The 18,818-nt window shown below is 44.4% G+C and overlaps 1 protein-coding gene across 3 annotated transcripts in view; it reads left to right on the forward strand.

Annotated features, from left to right (window-relative positions):
• MICAL2 (microtubule associated monooxygenase, calponin and LIM domain containing 2) overlaps positions 1-18,818 on the forward strand; it is a 131,132-nt gene that overhangs the window by 97,501 nt on the left and 14,813 nt on the right. For 2 of the 3 annotated variants that reach the window (XM_064452732.1, XM_064452734.1), the window contains 5 exons: positions 1,205-1,398; positions 2,714-2,788; positions 7,052-7,149; positions 9,289-10,648; positions 18,312-18,406. In XM_064452732.1, the coding sequence (XP_064308802.1) occupies positions 1,205-1,398; positions 2,714-2,788; positions 7,052-7,149; positions 9,289-10,648; positions 18,312-18,406 (1,822 nt within the window). The remainder of the gene's footprint in view (positions 1-1,204; positions 1,399-2,713; positions 2,789-7,051; positions 7,150-9,288; positions 10,649-18,311; positions 18,407-18,818) is intronic. The other variant, XM_064452733.1, reaches the window with a different exon arrangement.

Genomic DNA, 18,818 nt, shown 5'->3' on the forward strand with positions numbered 1-18,818 from the left:
TTTGCATATTTCAAGGCTGTTCATGTAACTTCACTCAGTCTTCACCTCTCTAGACTGATATCTACAATTGCCTCCAACTTCTTGCCTAAGACCTGCTTGCTGGGCCAGTGGCCCCCTCTCCTCAAGGCTCTTTCCTCGTCCTGTATCACAGCACCCAGAAGTGGGGTCAGGACCAAGTGCAGCAGCTCGCTGAGGTCCAAAACCCTCCCCAAGGCTCTGTGAGGTGCCCGACACATGATAAGAGATGATGCTGGTGCAATAAGAAGATTTGTAATGACAAAATACCTGAGTTTTAGAGAGGACTAATCTGAGCCACAGATGCCAGCATGGCGTCATCTCTCACCTCAGGGTCGAAATGGCTGGTGCTGCATGATTTTCAGTATGGATTCTCTCAAACTGCTGAAGGCTAGGATGGCCTCCCCCCACTCAGCATTTCCTCACCCTCCTTGGCTTTATCTTCTGCCGGCAGCGGCAGTGCAGAGGCATTTGCACTGCAGGAGGTGGCCGCGCCTCCCCCACTGCTTGCCAAGTGATGGGCGCTCAGCATCCACTGCTGCCTGGAGAGGGGAGCTGGTTCCCAGTCTGAGATGGGAGATGAGGTGAGGTCCAGCAATAACCATACTGAATTGGCGGGTAAAGCCTGCTTCGTAGTCAGAGCAGGCTGCACTGGATTTGGCCTCCTTCAAGTTCCCTATGGCATGCTTCTTCTTTCCAAATATCTGTGGGAAAAACATGAAAAGTGTAGAGTTTTGACCCTTGTGCCTTGTTTCTAGGGCATAAGAGCATTGCAAGTGCTACTATTTCCTTTTCTTCATCTTGGTATAGCCTTGTGGGCAGAAGGGCCCCATCCCTGCTATCCAAGCAGTGGGATCTTTCACCCCAAGTGTCTCTCGATGCCAGTTTGATTCCAGGTGCTGAACATAGCAGTTGTGGGTGCAAATCCAGGCAGTGGAAGTCTGATGGGAATAGGGATGTCTCAGCTGTGTAGCACCTACTGCAAATTACAGTCCTGTAACAATGACAACGAAAAAAGCAAAATAAGGGCGTCAGCTCTGGCTGCAAAACATCTATTTCTCTGCTGTCTGCAAGGCTGTCAGGGCAGCTGCTGCTGCTTGTTGCACTGAAGGGGAATGAATACCTCCATGCCATGCATCTTCTGACATGTCCCACTTTCTTTCCTTCTCACCCTTTTTTTCCCCTGTAGCTCTGAGCTGGAGTCTGATTTTAATGGTGAGTCATCAAACTCTGAAATAAGCGAAGGACAGACCTCGCTGCTGGAGCCCCATGCCTGCCCGAGCCCCATCCGGAGGTGGGCATCACTCGCCAGGAGCCCTGTGGTGCCAGAGGAAAGCCCCAAAATATCCAAAGTTGCCGATGGTAAGCAGCGCCCTGAGCCAGGTATGCTCCAGCAGCCTCTCCTGAGGGCTGAAGTCAGGGCTGGGGGGAGAGGCTTTGAAGCAGGGGCTGTTATCTGCAACGTGGCCAGGCTGCACCCTGGCCACATCTTTTTTTAGGGGGGATTTCTGCCTTTTGGGTGCTGTAGCTGAAACAGCATTTCCATGATGCAGTGTAACTTAGAGTAATTGTGCCTCATGCTTTGTTTGGAGGAGTGGGGTGAATGTTTTCTTGCCAGTAAAAAGTTCGGACGTTGTTGGTAGCCAATGCAATATTTGCAGTGTTGCCTAAGCAAAGGTGACATTTGGAGGCACTAGAGAGCTCTGCTTGCTTCAGTTTGTATTTCCATCCATAACTGCATAAAACTTTTGTATCCAGTGAAAGCACAAGGAGAAAAAGATATAGCTAGCAGGGAAGTGGGGAGAGGTTTAGGAACAGTCTGCCGCCATGTGGAAGCTCCTTTCTGGAGCTGGAGAAGGTCAAAACTAAAAGATGTGCTATAACCAGCCAAAGAAATGGTTTTGCAGAAAATAAAAGGCCATAAGCATTCATTTCTTCCCATCTCCCGCCATATCCTGCATCCATGCGTGCATTTTTAATCCAAACAGGAAAGAGGAGACGTCGTGCAGCAGTTTAAACTGACTCTTGAAAAAACGAAGCCCTTATTTAGGGCACAAAAAGGACAGCAGCAAACCCCCAAAGGCACCCAGCAGCATGTTACCCTGTGGGGTCACTGAAGAATTTTATCCTCTTCCTCACCAAGGTCATTCTCTTCCCATCCCTGGCTGCTCACGTCACCTTCCTTCCTGCCATCACCTTCCTCCCCACCATGCCAGCCAGCTTACCTACATCTTCACGAGCAGCCCGTCTCTCAGCTCCACATCCTCACCCAGCTGCTTTACAGCATCCTTAATAAGTTTTTACCCCTCCAGTCAGTTCCCCCACACCTGTCCGTCTGTCTGCCTGCCTTTCTGCTCGCGCCGGCTTTGCGGAGAGAAGAGCCGGTGCAGGTTTGGGGATGAGCGAGGAGGACTACACGAGCTCTTTTCCTCTGAGCACCGCCCCGGCACCCCGCTCGCCCCCAGCAGCCCCCCGGGGCCGGGGCCGGGGCCGGGGCCGGGGCCGGCAGCGGGTGCGCGCTGCCCCCTCCCGGCCGCCGCCGCGGGGAGAGGGCCGGGCCCGGCCGGCGGGGAGACTGCTTGGGTCCCCGGCGCCCCACCGCTGGGGTTATGTCTGTACCCCCACCCCCCGCCCTCTGTTGTCCCTCTCCGGCTTTGGCTGCATTAACTGACCGTGGGTCTTTTCTGTTTCTGTTCAGCGCTACAGAGAGCCAACAGTTTACACTCCTCGGCGTTAAATAAGTGTCAGAATTGGAGAAGAAAACTCCAAACGAGTGAGTGAAGCCTGAGAAGTGATTGTTTCTTCTATTTGTGTACTGTCTTTTGTTTTTCTGTCTCCTAAATGTCTGTTTCTCCTGCTTTCCTTTAGAAGTTTTGAGTCACTAGATGAGCAAACAGATCTAAACGCGACAAACATTTCCTTTCCATTTTGTTGTCCTGAAAAGATCAAATTCCCTTTCAGTGTGACTGTTCATAGCTGTAACATTACTACTCACTTACTTAGGTAAGCGCGTAACACTCTTACACCCACCAGCAAGTGGCGTCCCCTCTAATTCTCCAGCCGAGAAAATGCACCCCCGTCTCTAGGCCTGCGTGTGGTGATTGCTTTTGATCAGGTGCAATGTGAGTCTAACATTTTGAGTGTCGCTTATTAGAAATGCTCCTGGAGGTGCCTATTTACACCCACCTTTGGGTGCTGTAACACTTTTTTGTTGTTGTTGTTGGAAAAAACAGGTGTTGTTTCTGGGTTATGGAAAGGGAAGGAGTACTAATAGCCATCCCAAGGGGTGAGCTGGTAAAAATGAGTGTTACTAGTTCTTGTCCTCTGGCAGTTTCACTTGGTTTGGGCTGACCCCTCTCTGCCCATGGGAATCGCTCAGGAATGCAGTGATTTCAATAGTGATCAGGTCTGTGCTCAGTTCACTTCCGAAACACCGTGCAGTCACTCCTTGCAGCCGAGGCTGCATCTGAGGTATCCTCCTGGGCTGTGGTCCAAAACAAGGTCACGCCTCTGCTGCTCATAACGGGGGTCGCCCAGCACCCTTGGCACAGCCTCTGTGCAAGCGCACACAGTGCCTGCCCGGTCCCCATTAAGGACTTGCAGATGCCTGCCAGGATTGACCATACCAGTATGGAAGCTTGTTCAACTTACCAGCATCCCAAACCTTCCCAAAACTTGGTTAGAAATGCAGTTGTATCTATTTGGCTGATGTGTTGACAGGCTTAAGTATAAAACATTAATGTACAGCAGCGGAAAGAAGAGATTTGTGCATATGACTGAGTGCTACAGTTTCTAGGGATGGAGACAGTGGGTTTTGGGAAATGGTGGTGACGGCCACACTTTAACCCTGCCCTCAGCTGCCCTCTGCGACAGAGGGGATTTCTGCTGCTGCTCAGAGCTCCGGTTGCCTTCAAAGAAGTTAAGGGCTCTGCTCCCAAAACAGGCAGGATCCCTGTGTCTGTTACAGGACCAGCATTCAAGCAGAGGCATCTTGGCTTGCTTGGTTTGAATGCACAAACAAACTTCAAGATTATTTGCAAGTACCCACTGTAGGAAAAACTTTGTAGTCAAAAGAGGAGACAAGCTACATCTCCCCTTCCTGGTGCTGGGCTTGCCTCCGAGTCAGAGGCCTACAGGTACATGTGAGCACTGTCACTACCGACCCTGTGGTCCCTTGGAGGTCCCCCGGTGCCACACATCTGGGATAATGTCCTGAGAGGATGCTCCCACCAAGTTCACCATTCAGTAAACCATCCCCTGTGACAGGCTGTCCCCAGAGAGCCAGCTGTGGCAGACGGACAGGCAGACGGGCCACAATGAGGCGGCTGTGTTCCCTGGGATTCACCACACCTCCGAGGCACAGGGGACTCGCTGTGCCTGTGAGGCCTCTTTGGAGCAGCAGCCTGGGGGAACGCCGTCCCCTGCCTGGGACGGGGAGGCAGAGCAGGGTGCCCTCAAAGTCTCGGGCATCTGTCAGCCTTGAGGCTGTCTCTAAGCACTGTACAGCGTTTGAGGATTGGCTTATAATCAGGTGTCAGTTTCGCCAAAGGCTTGGATTTAAAATCTTGCCTTAATTGATCTCTGTTTTTAAAAGATCAGACAAAAATAGTGCTTATTCCAGGTTTGAGGGAAAACAAGACAGGAAAGAAGAGCAGACTGGGCATCACTCTTAATTTTGACTCATTTTCAGCTTGTTCTCAGCAAGTGCATTAGTTAATCGTTTGCCAGTTAATTTTCCCATCATTTTGTTAAAATCTTCCATGTGCCTTCGACGGGCTCTAGGGGGAGCTAAAAGCCTTTGAGAGGGAAGCGATGCGCCGCATGAATTTGTCCGAACCTCAAATATGCTGTTAAAATGAGGTGTAAAGCACATTCAGCGTATGCTGGGAACAGAATAAAGGCATTTTTAACTCTCTGGAGGAATACTGTAAATCTTAGTTTCTATATTTAATCCACTTAATATTTGGTTACAAGAATTCATATGATCATCAGTCACATGAAAGAAAAATCTGTCTCCTTTTCAGACAGATTTCCCCAAACACATATATTTCATAAACAGCATGAGGTGTGCGGCCAAAGAAAGGAAATCAGTGTCATGGTTATATTGGCTGAAAGGCTCAGAGCAGGATATTACCTTTCAAAATCTTTAATCCCTGTCGCATGGCCACAGGGAACACCATAATCTTAATTTATCTTGATCAATTTGAGTAGCTTTTGGGCCAAGCAGATTGTGATAGTGCCCCAGGGAACTTTTTTTTTTTAAAACCCTGTTCTGAATGTGAACCAAATATGGGTTCAGCGTCTTGGTGGGAATACATCCATTATCTTTGTGAAAGACAGCAAGCTGTGGCTTTGCATGAATTGATGTTCTCTCATATGCAGGCCCTGTCCTTGTAAGATAGTGCATGCCCATGAGAGCTGTAGCAGGAAGTAGTCCTCCCCACGGGCACGTGCCGTTACCCTGCAGACCCCTGGGCTGTGGGTTTTAGGCCCTCATCAGTGTTACAGCTGCTGCTGCTGCAGCGGTTGCGTTTCCTCTCGGTGTGCTGAGCTGTGATGTTTGCCCTTGTCAGGAGACAAAGGGCTTTAGTAGAACAGGCTAAAACCCCCCGTCTCACTGATACAGGTAACAGTGGGTTTTCATCCTCATTCTGGATTCACATCTTTTCCCATGGTCAATTTGCTGTACAGAATATAAAGGTCAACGCGTGTGGGTGGAAGAGGAGGAGCATTTGTAGTGGGGACAGAGGGTCAGGGTAGAGTGGGTGTGAAAATGGAGTAGCTCAAGTTTGATACTGCTTTCTTAGAGGACCATCACCAGACTTCCTCAATGTGTCTGGAATTATCTGAAGGGTGGTTTTTATGTTTCTTTCTTTCCCCTCTCCTAAAAACTCATTGCAAAAAGATACAGAAAGCAAGACCAGCAGCAGACCAGAGTTATGGTATCCCTTTAACCAGGTGACAAAAGCTGGGTTTGTCTCAGTTCAGCTGCTCATTGCTGGTTCTTGTGAGAGTTCCTTAATGAACTCCAGTGCATCCTTTCCCTCTGTTCTTGGCTGAATGTGGCAAATTGTGTCAAGATTGGGAATGCACAGGTGAGACACTTAGAGGAAAGGAATGTTGGCGTCTCTCCCTGGCTTGCCTTTTCTGAAGTCCACAATGCAGGAACCACCTCCTCTCTCTGGTGTCTTGCTTTTGTCCTTATGCAGCTTTTAATCCCTATGTAGAAGATTCAAAGTTTGCTTTGGGAACTTTTGTGGGTTTCAGAACTAATAATTGGGTTTGGGAGTTAATAATTCAGCTGTAAATATATTTGTCATGTTAAAGCTTGTCAAGGTAATATCTTGGCTCTGGGATACTTCTGTCCAAAGATTATTTATTATGTACAATTTTCACAGGCACAAATATTAGAGAGCTCTCCTGACTCCCTTCAGGTGCAAGTTACTTTTGTTTCCAGCATGTCTAAGTCTGTCTGTGCTAGTTTTGGTTCAAGACCTTTATTAATTAGTTATGTTACCTGATCCTACAAGAACCCCCAGCGCGCTGACCATTGGTCTGGCTTGGGAGGCCACAGGATTGTTTCTGTTGTTACTGCCTGCAGGTGTGGTTGCATTTCCCATTTCTTTCCCATTCTGATGGACAGCCCTCTCAGAAGTCAACCATTTTCTTCATTTCTCAAAACTACCCAAAGCTTCAAAAGTCGCTGGTTGTTTTGACTGCCTCTGCTTTTAGGGCCTGAAAGCCCTCTAAAGAGGTCTGGTTTTCTAGATAGTTTCCTGGAACTCAAAAGCTGCTTCATTTCATCCAGCCAAAAAGTGGAGGCAGTTCAGGTCCACTACTGAAAATGTCAACATGTGTTTGGCACGGTGTGCACGCACATGTGAGCAAGGCCATAAACTTCGTTACTGTAGGTCCGCTCTTCAGGTACAACTGTATCCAGATTACTTTTTAACTTTCTACTCTCATTCTTTAACTGCAAACTTTATTTAAGACAAAAGCACAACAAATATGATGGTAAAAATTGTGTCTTTGGCAGGTTTCCCTCTACTGTCCAGCAAGAAACCTGGGCTACACTGGAAGGACAGCTCAGCTAGCTGTCAAAGTGGTCCTGGAGAAGATCACTCCAAAACACAGGTATGAAGGAAAATTGTGCAGAGCAAAATGAACATAACTACTGTTGGGGCACATCTGCTCTTGTCTGAGCATCCTCTGCTCTTTCAAATAGTTTTGTTTCTCACAGTAACCAGCAAAAGTTGGAGTTATTCCTGTGCTATACATAGGGAAGAGACTTGGATGCTCTGCTTGATATAACCATTCCCAAATCATGTGTCAAAGTGGCATCTGCTTTCTGTGGGACTCAGACCTCAATCACACCAAGAGCTAGGCGCTAACCTGTTGCATCAGCCAACATGTAGGCATCACCACTCTGCCCTCCCCTCACAGCATGGGGTTTAGCTGCCACTGGGATTTCCTCTGTGCCACATTGTCTGCCCAAAGGAGAGGAAACCCCCTGATCTCTGGCCCCTGGCGCTCCTGAGCTGGTTGTTGGTCTGCCTGCATGGTCGTAGGGCTGGATGGAAACATGTGGCACGTTGGGCAAGTCCAGGTACCAGCCACGGTGTGGTGAGAGTGCATCGCATCTGAGTGGCCTAAATGCTACTTTATCACTGGGCAAAAGGCAAGTGCCAGCACCAACCTTGGAGAGCAAATCTGGGAGCTGAGATAAAGGCTCACATAGTACTGGCCATAGGAAACCTGGCATAGGAGACAGGCAGATTTCAGGCCATTCTAGCCATTAGACACAGGTATGCCCATGCCTAATATTTACCCCTTGCATCCAGTTGGTAGGAAACGTCTTTTCTTAACTTGAAGCAAACCCTTGGCTCCACACCTCCCACAGCTCAGGAGCATCTTCAGCTTCCTTCAGGACCTAGGATTTCCATTGTATTTCAGCCTTTTTTTTCTTAAAGCTGAGGAAGGGTGGGCCTGACCAAGCATCCTAAGTAAAGGGCAGCATGTTCTCTGGACTCAGAGCTGGGTGGAGTGGGGACAAGCCCATGTTCTCTGTGTCTTAGCCTGTTGTCCTCACCCTTCGGTTAAACACAATTATAATTGTTTGACCTCAGGTCTGCGTTAGAAAAAAAACGTCTTCCATGTCCATGGTGGTAGTTGAAATCCGGTCCAAGACAATACGGTCAGGAAGGGAATGTCCCAGGGGAGGAGGGCTGCAGAATGCTGCCTGGCTGTGCTGTGCTCGAGGAGAGGTGACTCCATGCTGTAGCTCCCATTCCACAAGCAGTGCATAGTGGCCTTTTTCTTACTATAAAGAGAGAGGATTAAGAGGCTGTTTATCTGTTTATTGGTGTTTCTCATGTTTTTTTATCTGAGATCCTGGCCAATATTAATTTTAGTCATCAAATACAACTGTATAACAGGGAACAATCACTATTGCCTTACTTCCGATGCTTCTGGGAAATGACAAGTCAGACAGATTAATGGCTTCACCTGTCTGAATTTGGGAATCAGGCACATAAGTGGAAACAGGAGTTGAATCTTCTCACCATCCTTTATCACATAGCATTGAGGGTAAAAAGCCCCCCTTTTAAGAAGGAAAAGAAACCTCTAGTTTTGGTCTGCTGGCTAGATAATGTGGAAATTTATCCCTGTTACTATCTCCAGCAGAAGAGTTTGGTGGCTAGAATAATGATTTTATATCTTCACCAAGGGAAAAATAATCATAACAGAGAACTAACTTAATTTTTTAAAACTAGCGTCTTGCATTTTACAACCTCTTCTGGGTCAGTTCATTCATTCCTACCTGTGCTATGTAAGCATGCACAAAAGCAGTTGGAGAGGGTGGATGGTGGTCCCTTGTGCTTGCTGGAAACTCTAAGGTGATGCAACTGGAATGTACATGGGAGAATAGAGCAGATCTGCTTTTGTTTATTTTCCTGTAGATAGGACTGTTTCTTTCTAAAGAAAATAATAAAAGTAATTCATAAAGATATGACAGATTCTTAGCATGAGTATTATTTTTAGACTATTAATTTCCAGCAGTATTAGATCTTCACTCCTACAGAAATACTTAACCTTTTAGAGAGAACTTTTCACTTATTGTATTATCATCTACATATATATGTGCGTATAAAGCAAGTATTATGTTTATTAATATTATGTTAAGATTGAAACTGATTAAAATATTAGGTTAAATAAAAGATACAGTACACAATATTTTTAACCACTAAAATAATCTTTTTTTCATGCATTTCATAGTTGGCTTCTTACAAGAAACCACCAGAAGTTACAAGAGGATGTTTCAAATCCTACAGCCCAGTATTTCAAAGAAAAGAAAAAGCCAGAGAGATGCCTGAAGACATCTGCGTCTATGTGCCTCATTGTCCTTTTCAGAGCAGCACTAGAGGTTCAACACAGACCCCTCGTGGTAATGGGACATTGGCTGCTGATTTTTGTGAGCCTGAAGATACAGACTGTGACACTGGGACTTACACAGCCCAGGGCTGGAAGGAAAAAAACCTGAAGTATACCTCTGAACCAGAGAATTTTAACAGGAAGAAAAAAGTGCTGTCATCTCTGGATTTGAAAGAGAAAGATGGCAAAACTACAAGGCACCCAGAAGAAAAGCTTGAGCAAGAATTAGAGGCAAAAAAGAGGCTGGTACTTTGTACTCAACAGCGACCCTTGTCATATGTTTCAAACAGGATGGACTTAGGTGAAACCGGTCCAGGGCATCAAAACAAAGGAGCGCCGGTAACTTCAGAGGAAAGAGATGCTGACTGGAGAAAAGATGTGTTCAAACTATCTGGTTGTTCTGTGCCTCGCTTATTTGCAGACTATGCTCCAGCAGATTTGCCTGTTGACCCAAAAGGTGCCCTGAGGAGTCCAGGTGCAGTTGCTAGGGAGAATACAGCTGGCCAGCCAAAATCACCACTGAGGCTCATAGCCAGTGCGATCAAAAGGTCCATTTTAGAGCCTCTAACCTTGTCTCCAGAAGGACCAAAACAGGGCTCAGGCAGCAAAGTCAAAGCCTCTTCAGAACAAGGTTTCTTCAGCTTCCCCAGTACTCCTAGCTATTCCCTAAGCCAAAGGAACAGTAACAATAATAGAGCAAATAACACTCAGCCACAGGAGCTTCAAGTAGGGGAGAGGGCAGGAGAGCATTTAGGAAATGGGAGCTCTCTCTCAAATCCATCTCATTTTTCTGTCAGCTCTGAAGAGAGGCCTCTAAGGGATTACTGTGAGGAGGGATCCTTCCCAGTCTACAGTCTTCACACTAGGCCTTCCAAGACGACCACTATACCTCAGAAATCATATTGCACCAGGATGGAGGATGTCCCAGGACTCCTAGAAAAGTTTACATTTAAAGAGACTCCTCCCAGGACTCCCAAGGATGACATATTTATCTGTAATGAAAAGCACCTCTTTCTTTCATCTCCAGAGCCCAAGAACACCTCCAAGGACAATCTGGATGACTCTGCACAGAAGGGTAGTCTTGGGTTGCTCTTTGATAGACTAAGAAGTAAAGTTCATGACAGAGAAGGGAATCCCTTCGTGTCATCTCTGCCTTTCAGGAACAACCGTTCTCCAGAAGACAGGCTACGCTATCCTTCCACAGGTACGGGCATGAGAGGAATTATTTATTTCTGATACTAGCACTTAACATTTAAAAGACCTGCACATGATCATGCAAACATGTATCTGTTGTATGCTATGTTTAATTTATAGTTACTTCCTATATAGGAAGACTTAATAAATATGGGATTTGGTTAAGGTTTAGGAATTGCTTCTGGTTTGAAGGAGCAGAGTGGATTTGCAAGCAGAGTGCAGCATGCTGGACCCAAGTTTGATCTGCTGCTCGCTGTTTTTCAAGTGTGTTTGGGTGAGGAAAATGTACTCGCTGAGGTGAAAGGAGCAATGGGGCAGAGTGGGATGCTGTGCAAAGCAGCTGCTGCTGTGATGCTGAGTGTGTTGTGGAAGGGGGAGTACAGTGGGCAAGCAGAAGGACAAGCACCAAAAACTCCAGTGCAGTGTAGACTACATGTGCTACTCTTTCTATGAGGAGCTCAGAGACCGAAGCAATACAGTTGCAATAGCAAGAAGCTTTGCTTTGTGTATGTGGTTTCTCAGCAGGTGACTCTTCAGCTCTGTCTGCTGTTGTAGTGACTGAACTGTAGATGTACTTTTGGGATCTTTGCAGTGTCATTAATTTCCCTTTTATCTGAGAGGAGATAGCAACTTATTGACCTACCCTGACCCGTTTGTGAGTCTGTTTGGGCAGTGATTAAAAAGGCATGAATTTTCATGTTTGCTTGCAAGAACAAGGTTGGTATTAAAATTGCAGAAGAGCCTAACAAATACTGATGTCAGACAAAGAGCAACCTGAGTAATCTGAGCATAGGCTCAGAAAGAATTAAATGCGTCAGTTTCAGGTATGAAATATGAGGTATGAGAGCTGCACCCACCTGTCTTTCTCCATGACCCATCTTTCCAACTAGCCCCCTGCAGAAAGTTACAGCTATTTAACTTAATAACCTATTGAATTTTATTGACATACCTGTTTCTTACTTTATTGAATTGCAACCCGAACTGTAACTCCAAAATTGCTGCTGTACTGCAGCATTAAAATAACAATCTGTATGTAAAATATGAAGTCACTGAAATGTTCCCAGTAAGCTGCCAGATCCCTTCTGCTTCAGAACTACTGCATACTGTGAGGAAGATATATAAGAGACTTGATCTGAAGCTCATTAAAATTGATAGAATAACTCCTGCTCTCATTCCTGAATTTTTGGATTGGATTCCTGGAGCATCCTTTATCTAACAACTCACAAAACCAGGCAGAGGATGCTAAGGACTGCACTGAAGCCACATAGAGCTGCTAGTGTTCACATTGGTCGTGCCGTGGTCTCAAATGGGAGGCTTTTTCTGAGTCTATACCTAGCCATCACCCATCAACTAAGCCAAGCTGACTTAACTAAATATATTACAATAATTGGTGTGTTGTGTTCCTATTAAAATGGGAAAAGTTATTGTTAGGTTTGAATAATGCTATACTTTGTTTTAAATATTTTGGAGAAACATGTTGGTTTAATGTGTTGCATTCCTCTGCTGTGCAAGCCAAAAGAGGAATTATTATATTATTATATTATTATAATTATTGAATATAGGCATTGCAAAGTCTGTTCAGAAGAAGAAAATGCAGCTTTGATCTAGCCATTTGCCCAGTAATCTGTCTTCAATGTTTCAACATTACAGCTCCCTGAACTTTTTCAAACATTCATATTTGAGTAAATCAAACTGGTAAAGAGCCAAGTCCTGCCCGGCTCTCTAAAATGGCATTTCTGTCTCATATTGGCACTTGCCTGAGGCCCAGGCTTGGCAAACTTCAGTCATGAATTGATGACGAGCTTTAGCCCACATTACATGTCACTATTTTTCTCTCTTGAAATTTACCACAAATCTCAGAAAATTTATTTTCTTTAAAGAAAAAAAAATAGTCCCCGCACCTTGCAGAAACCAATTTAATGAGACTCTCTCTCATAATCCTCTTGGCTCTTTGCAGTAGGGCTTTTCTGTCCTGTTTGAGGCCAGACAGACTTGTTCTGTGCAAGTATGGTTGGTCTTAAATTGCGCTGGTGTTTTCTCCTTCAATGGGCTGTTGGCTCGTGGAGCCAAAGAATGAGCTGGGTGATAAAAGTCCATGGGCCTGAGATGAGACTGGGCAAGTTGATTGAGGAGAAATCCACTGAGGATTAACCAAATGCTTAGAAACCACTTCCAATTTAGAAAGCTTCTGAACTGAAAAATGCTTGGAGGCTGGGCCAGTGTTGAGAGGAGGAATCACATATGACTGCCTGGTGCCTGTAGCGTTCCTTTAGACATCCCCTGCTGGTGACAGACTGGAAGGACCTTCAGTCTCACCCTACATATCTACTTCTATGTTATGTTGCTCATCTTTCCCTATACCTTATCTTAGTTCATCTGCAAATACACATCCAGATGTCTTTCCTATGTTGATGACTTCTGCATTTCAGACTCAGGTGTCTGTCCAAACTAAAACTATATTCTGTCCTTCTGTCATCTCCTGCCGGGTGTTCAGCCACCAGCTGAAGCTCAGCATGAGGAAGCAGAGATCTTAATTACTCAGCAGCAGGTTGCCTGGGGCTCAAACTTATGCCTGCTGTGGGACCTGTGTGGGACCTAGACAAATCTTGCTGAAGTAATGGGGGTTCATGCACTGTTTTCAGTAAGAGATTGGTTTTAAAAAACTAAAATCCTATCTAAGTTTGCCTGTAGAATATACAAATGCCCCCAAACAACCACACTGGAGTTTCTAGGTGCAATTTCAGATTTTTGATTTACTGCACAAATATCTTTCAGGCTTCTGTCCTTTGATTCCTCCTTTGTGTTCCAACCTGCAGTTAAAAAAAAAATAAAAATCTGATGAATAAAATTGATCAATCAGACGGGTAACTGTTCTCTCCTAAACCTACTTGCCCTTTTGAAATGCAAAAAAATGCCAAAGTGCCATGTTAGTTCTAGATACTAAAAATCATTAATACCACAGAAAAACAACAGTAAAAAGAGAGCAAATCCAGGCTGTATGAGAGTTGCAGTCAGCAGTGCCTGTAATGAGATGCAGTAGTGGACTTGGGATTTAGGTTACTTCTGACTTACAGACAGACCTTCTGAAGACCAGCCCATGATGGTGGTTGGTGATTGGCAGATGTTTGTGACTCTGGTGATGAGAAAATTAGATGTGGTGTGAACTCACTTTGCTGGTTTTGTGCACTTATAGATTGAAAAGGGATTGCCTGCAAATATTTCAGGTTCATACATGGTTCCCATTACTGCATCTTTGTACCACTGAAAGTCTGTGTGTTTGCAATGTTCTTGTCAGCTAGGACACTGTTATCTCAGTGATTTCATATTTTAGAAGGGGAACTGAGGCACTACAAGATTAAATTACACACCTAAGACCACATGAGAAATCTGTCGAGAAGCAAAGATGTGAAGCCAAATAGCCAAGTCCACTACTGATTTCTACTGGCCTTTCATTTCATCTCCTATCTCATGCCAATTCCCATCCAGTTTGGGACACCAGTGCCCCAAGAAATATATGTAGCTTTGCCTCTCTCTTTTGTAAAACACTGAAGTACTTAAAGTGGTCATGATTAGCTCCAATGACTTTATAAAAACATGCAGTCTTGGGCTCTTAGAGAGGAAGCCAACAGATTAATATAACTTTATGTTCCTACTCCAAGACTTTCTGTGTATTTAGACTACAGTCATTACTGTGACACAAAAATACCCCAGGAAAGGAAGGTGAGCTGCGACGCGCAGAGTGACGGCAGTGGTGGTTTTCTCTACAAATCTCCAGGACAATCAGCAGTGCTCCCACATCTAACAGAAGGTATCACCTTCGTAACCTCTTCATATGACACCTCCCTCTTTGTTCAGGGGACCTCAAGTTTCCTGGGAAAACCAGTACCTTAGATTTATATGTTAAGGGAGGTTTTCTCAAAAGCATTGGACTTTGGTGCACTTAACCACTCTGAATACAGTGAGGGTTTTACTGCTGATGGCATTCAGCGGCAGTGCACTTTGGCCAAAGCAAAGTGCCTTTGAGACCCATCCTTGGATTACCAAGCTGTAAGCAACTGACCATAGGAAGGCATTTTCATTTTATGGGTGCAAGTTTTCATATCTCTTATGACCTATATGTATGAGGATACCAAGTCCCAATATCACGAATTGGAGGTTTCCTCCAACTTCGTACTTTGAAGCATATTCTGTGACACTGTCAGATTCAATAACAATTAATAACAATAATAATTAATAAGCAGTTTCCTGTGAATTGACAGCTGCAAATCAGGTATGCTGGAAAGGTCTCTTGGCCAAAATAGTAGCTACTTTGAGGTAGAAATCAAGAATAGATTACTAAAGATCTCAGAAATATTTTTTCCTTTCCACTTTATAATTAAGAACTAAAACTACGGCTGACTGTTCCTAGTGGTCCAAAGTCGTGTTAGCTGGGGAGGAAAAGCTCTAGTATAACGCGTTAATTTTGAAGTTAGGGAGATGGTAGAATAGTTAAGAAATACGTAATAAATAACTCCCATTTTGAAGGAATGAGATGGCTCGAAAGAGAAAGGCCAAGTCTAGAAGAGCTGAATTCATATTTGGAAAAAACAACGTTTCTGAGATCTTTTCTGTAGCTATCGAGCATTAAGCCTTGACTTATTTGGAATAGACAAATTATTGTCATCTAACTTTACTATTGCTGTTGTAAGTTTCAGATTTAAGTGACCTGGTAAGTGTAAAAGTCCCTAAGTTGAACATTTTTATGTGTGAATTCCTTCTCCAAATCCTCACAGCTGGCAGCTAAATTCTGTTTATCCCCCAACCCTTTGGAGATGGGAAAAATGAATGTTCAGTCATCTATAGTAGAAAATATAGATGCTGTAATACAGAAGAGTGGTGTTTTGGATTTTGTTTCTTTTGGGGGTTGGTTTGTTCATTTTCAAAAATAGAATAAACATGGTGTTTAGCTCTATGTAAAGCACGTTCATTCAGTGAGGTAATTTCTTACTATGCTTGTTATAGTTGTCTTGAAGTTGAAATTTGCATCTGGGGTACATTTTAGAGCACATTTTTGCTCTCTTCCACAAGGAAATAGCCAAAGAAAAATAGTTGAGTAGAGCACTGAGTGGCTGCCCTTTTCATGTTGAAAAAATGCACTGTCCCACTGTTTTTATATCCCTGAAATGTGGCAGGACCACACATCTGGGAGCCAATGTGTTCTCATCCCAGTTCTGTCACTCTTTGCTGTGTGCTTCCAGGCACCTCCTTGGAGCAGCCCATGCTTCAGTTATCCACATTATATTAGTACACAACATTGGTGCTGTGAATGTATATGCAATAAATGTGACAGAGACCATAACTGTCAATGCACACAGGTACATCCATCAGATACCTTATCACTGAGTGTTTTCATGTGGTCCTTCATCCTGTAGGCTTCTTGGGTGGAGAAGATGAAGGAAGCGGCTGCTAGCAGTCGGGTGGCTGTTGTCTCACAGGGCTGTGGGTACCATATCCCTTGAAAAGCTGAGCTGTTTCAGAGCAATCTAAATGGCTTTTCTCTGTAGAGCAAGGTGCAAATACCTGGGTCTCCACAGCAGACAGGCATTGAGAGGACTATGGATGTTATGAATCTATTCCATATGCAGACATCAGCTTCCTCATGCCCATGAGATGGCCCTTGGAAGTCCTTGGGGAAGTCACTGACCCTCTCTGTCCCAGAAAGGCAAACAGCTCCCGAGTCACATCCCTGAGGAGGAGGCAGGTGCCCTTGTGTTACAGCAGGCTGCTTTTCCTCTAGACCTTGTAACACTTTTTAAATTATTGATATCACTCGAAGAGGAGGATGCAGGGAAGCAGGCACTTATTCCTGCAGCTGAGAGAAGAAAGGGAGCGTGTAATTGCTTGTGTTTCCAGCCCTCCTGGGCTGTAAGGTTTGCCACTTGCATATTATGGAATTTGATTTCACCAGCAGCCTGATAGCAGGGTAGTTACCACAAACTTTTGCACAGTGAAAAGCAAGGTAAGTGAGTTCACTCCTCAAAAGAAATAGTAACTGTGATACTCCCATGCCTTCCTCCATCTTGTGCACTGAGAAGGTCTTTACAGCTGATGGTCCCTGCTGGGGGCTGAGATGGGGCACAGCTGGAGTTGCGCTCTTGTCTGCAGAGAGTGGGGCAGTGCCTGGCACTGGTGTCACCCCGGGGTTCGTGAGCCATTGGAGAGTCCCCAGCAGGTCAGCAAGCAGGAGCTGTGTCCCTCCTCCAAGTGCCACGAGGTGGGGAGGTGTGGGGTGGCAGCCTGGGCAATCCTGGAGCAGAGGAATCACCCGAGAGGCTGGAGACCCACCTGGCATTTCTGCAAGGGCTATTGCACCTCCTGCTGCCCAAGGACTTGTCCTGCAAAAAGGAGGGCAGGAGCCAGGTCTGCTCCACTGGACCTCTGAGCTTGCAGCTTCATTGACACAAGGACTGGGTGTTTCTAAACTTGAGGTTGCTGAGAAAAAACAGAATTTATGCCTCAAATTACTTGGATTTGCTTTCATTGCTTTACCACCTGGGATGAATGTGTTTCATGGATCCTGATTTTAAATTAGGTTTTGAGACAGAATTCCTACTTCAGGACTGGGATCCAGGGCAAGGCGAAGAAGAAACATTTACACTGGGAGAATGGGAAGCGATTTTAATGTGAATACAACTTGCACATAGAAAGCCAACTGTTACCTCGCAGATACAAAGAAAAATGCCACTGTTAGCTTTAAATAATGTACATTTCCAAGATGTTGCCCAGCTGTTAATCATTAACCCTGTAGCAGGTTGAAGCATAGAGACAGATGTTTCAAAAGCAGTTTTATTTTCTGAAATAAAGAGAATGAAGCTATGAATTAGACAAATTAAGAAGAAATTCAAATATTTACACCCAGTTGAAACAAGATGCTGGAAAAACAGGCATGATAAAATTGCTGCAATTAAATATAATTTAATTTATAATTTTGAAAGCATGCTTCTTCCAAAGGCAGCCTTTGAGTTTTCCTTATGGAGTGCATTGTTGTGATGTATGGATTTTCCTGACTTATTATGGCATTTTAATCAACAGTTCAATGATGTGATAATATTCCTAAAGCAGAAAAATAAGTGACGTTTGTTTAGACATAATTAATGAAATATTTATGTTGCATGAGGCTGTGTGATAAAGCCTTGTTCTCTTAGTCCATTTGCTTCTGATTACATTTGTGATTTTTTTATATGACCAGACATTCTGACGCCAACTATTTTACACTGAGCAGATGTCATGTAGTAAAAATGGGTGCCAGATGCTACAAGCCACATAAGGGTAATTTGTTTAAGAGCTGGCTCAGACTTTTTGCATTCAATTACACTGTATAGTGAGCCTTATACAATCATTTGGGTAATATGGCTAACTTCAGATATACATTTCAATGAATGTTGAGTGTGTTCAGAACAGCATGCTACATGCAGGGTGCTCAAGGATTTAATTTATTTGTATCTAGTACCTAAAAAAAAAAAAATCAAATGTACCCAGAGTTTTTGACAGGGATCAAAAATTTAATTAATGCCATCATCCAAAATTCCAGGTTGTTATAGGTGCTGCTGATTAGAACTCAGGGCAGGTGCAAAGTGCCTGTGTAAGTTAAAGAACAGTATTTTTTGCTTCACTATTTTGTCCCTACGTTTTAGGAAGTGAACACCTACCTGTCAGAAAACAAGCTACTGAGTATTCTACTTCTTCCTCCGATGATGAATTTGAATCCAAGCCTTCATTAACACACAAGGTAACCTTGATGTGGAAACAGAAAGATATTTCCTCAGCTATCTGTATTTGAGATTCATCATATGATTTTGATCTAAAACAAAACACAGTTTCTCAAAGTGGGGATGGGAACTCTATCAGTGGAGATTAAGTGTCATGGAGAGAAAATAAATTAAAATTCTTCAAGACAGATGAAAATCAAAATTTCTGTTTCCTCTTAGGATCTTTAATTCCCCCAGGTTGCACCAACATTGACAGAGAAGGTCTTAATTTGACAGGCAGACATGTTTCACGGAAACCTCTTTGAAGCTGCATTCTTAAGTGGCCTTAATATGTAGCCCAACAAGCAAACTATTGAAAAAATTAAACCAAACAGATGCAGATTTCCCTCAGGGAAATACAACTTCATTTGAAAGGCGCTACAGGCAGGTTGC

The sequence above is a fragment of the Phalacrocorax carbo genome, chromosome 5 (genome assembly GCF_963921805.1).
Source record: "Phalacrocorax carbo chromosome 5, bPhaCar2.1, whole genome shotgun sequence".
In the NCBI taxonomy this organism is placed as follows: domain Eukaryota; kingdom Metazoa; phylum Chordata; class Aves; order Suliformes; family Phalacrocoracidae; genus Phalacrocorax; species Phalacrocorax carbo.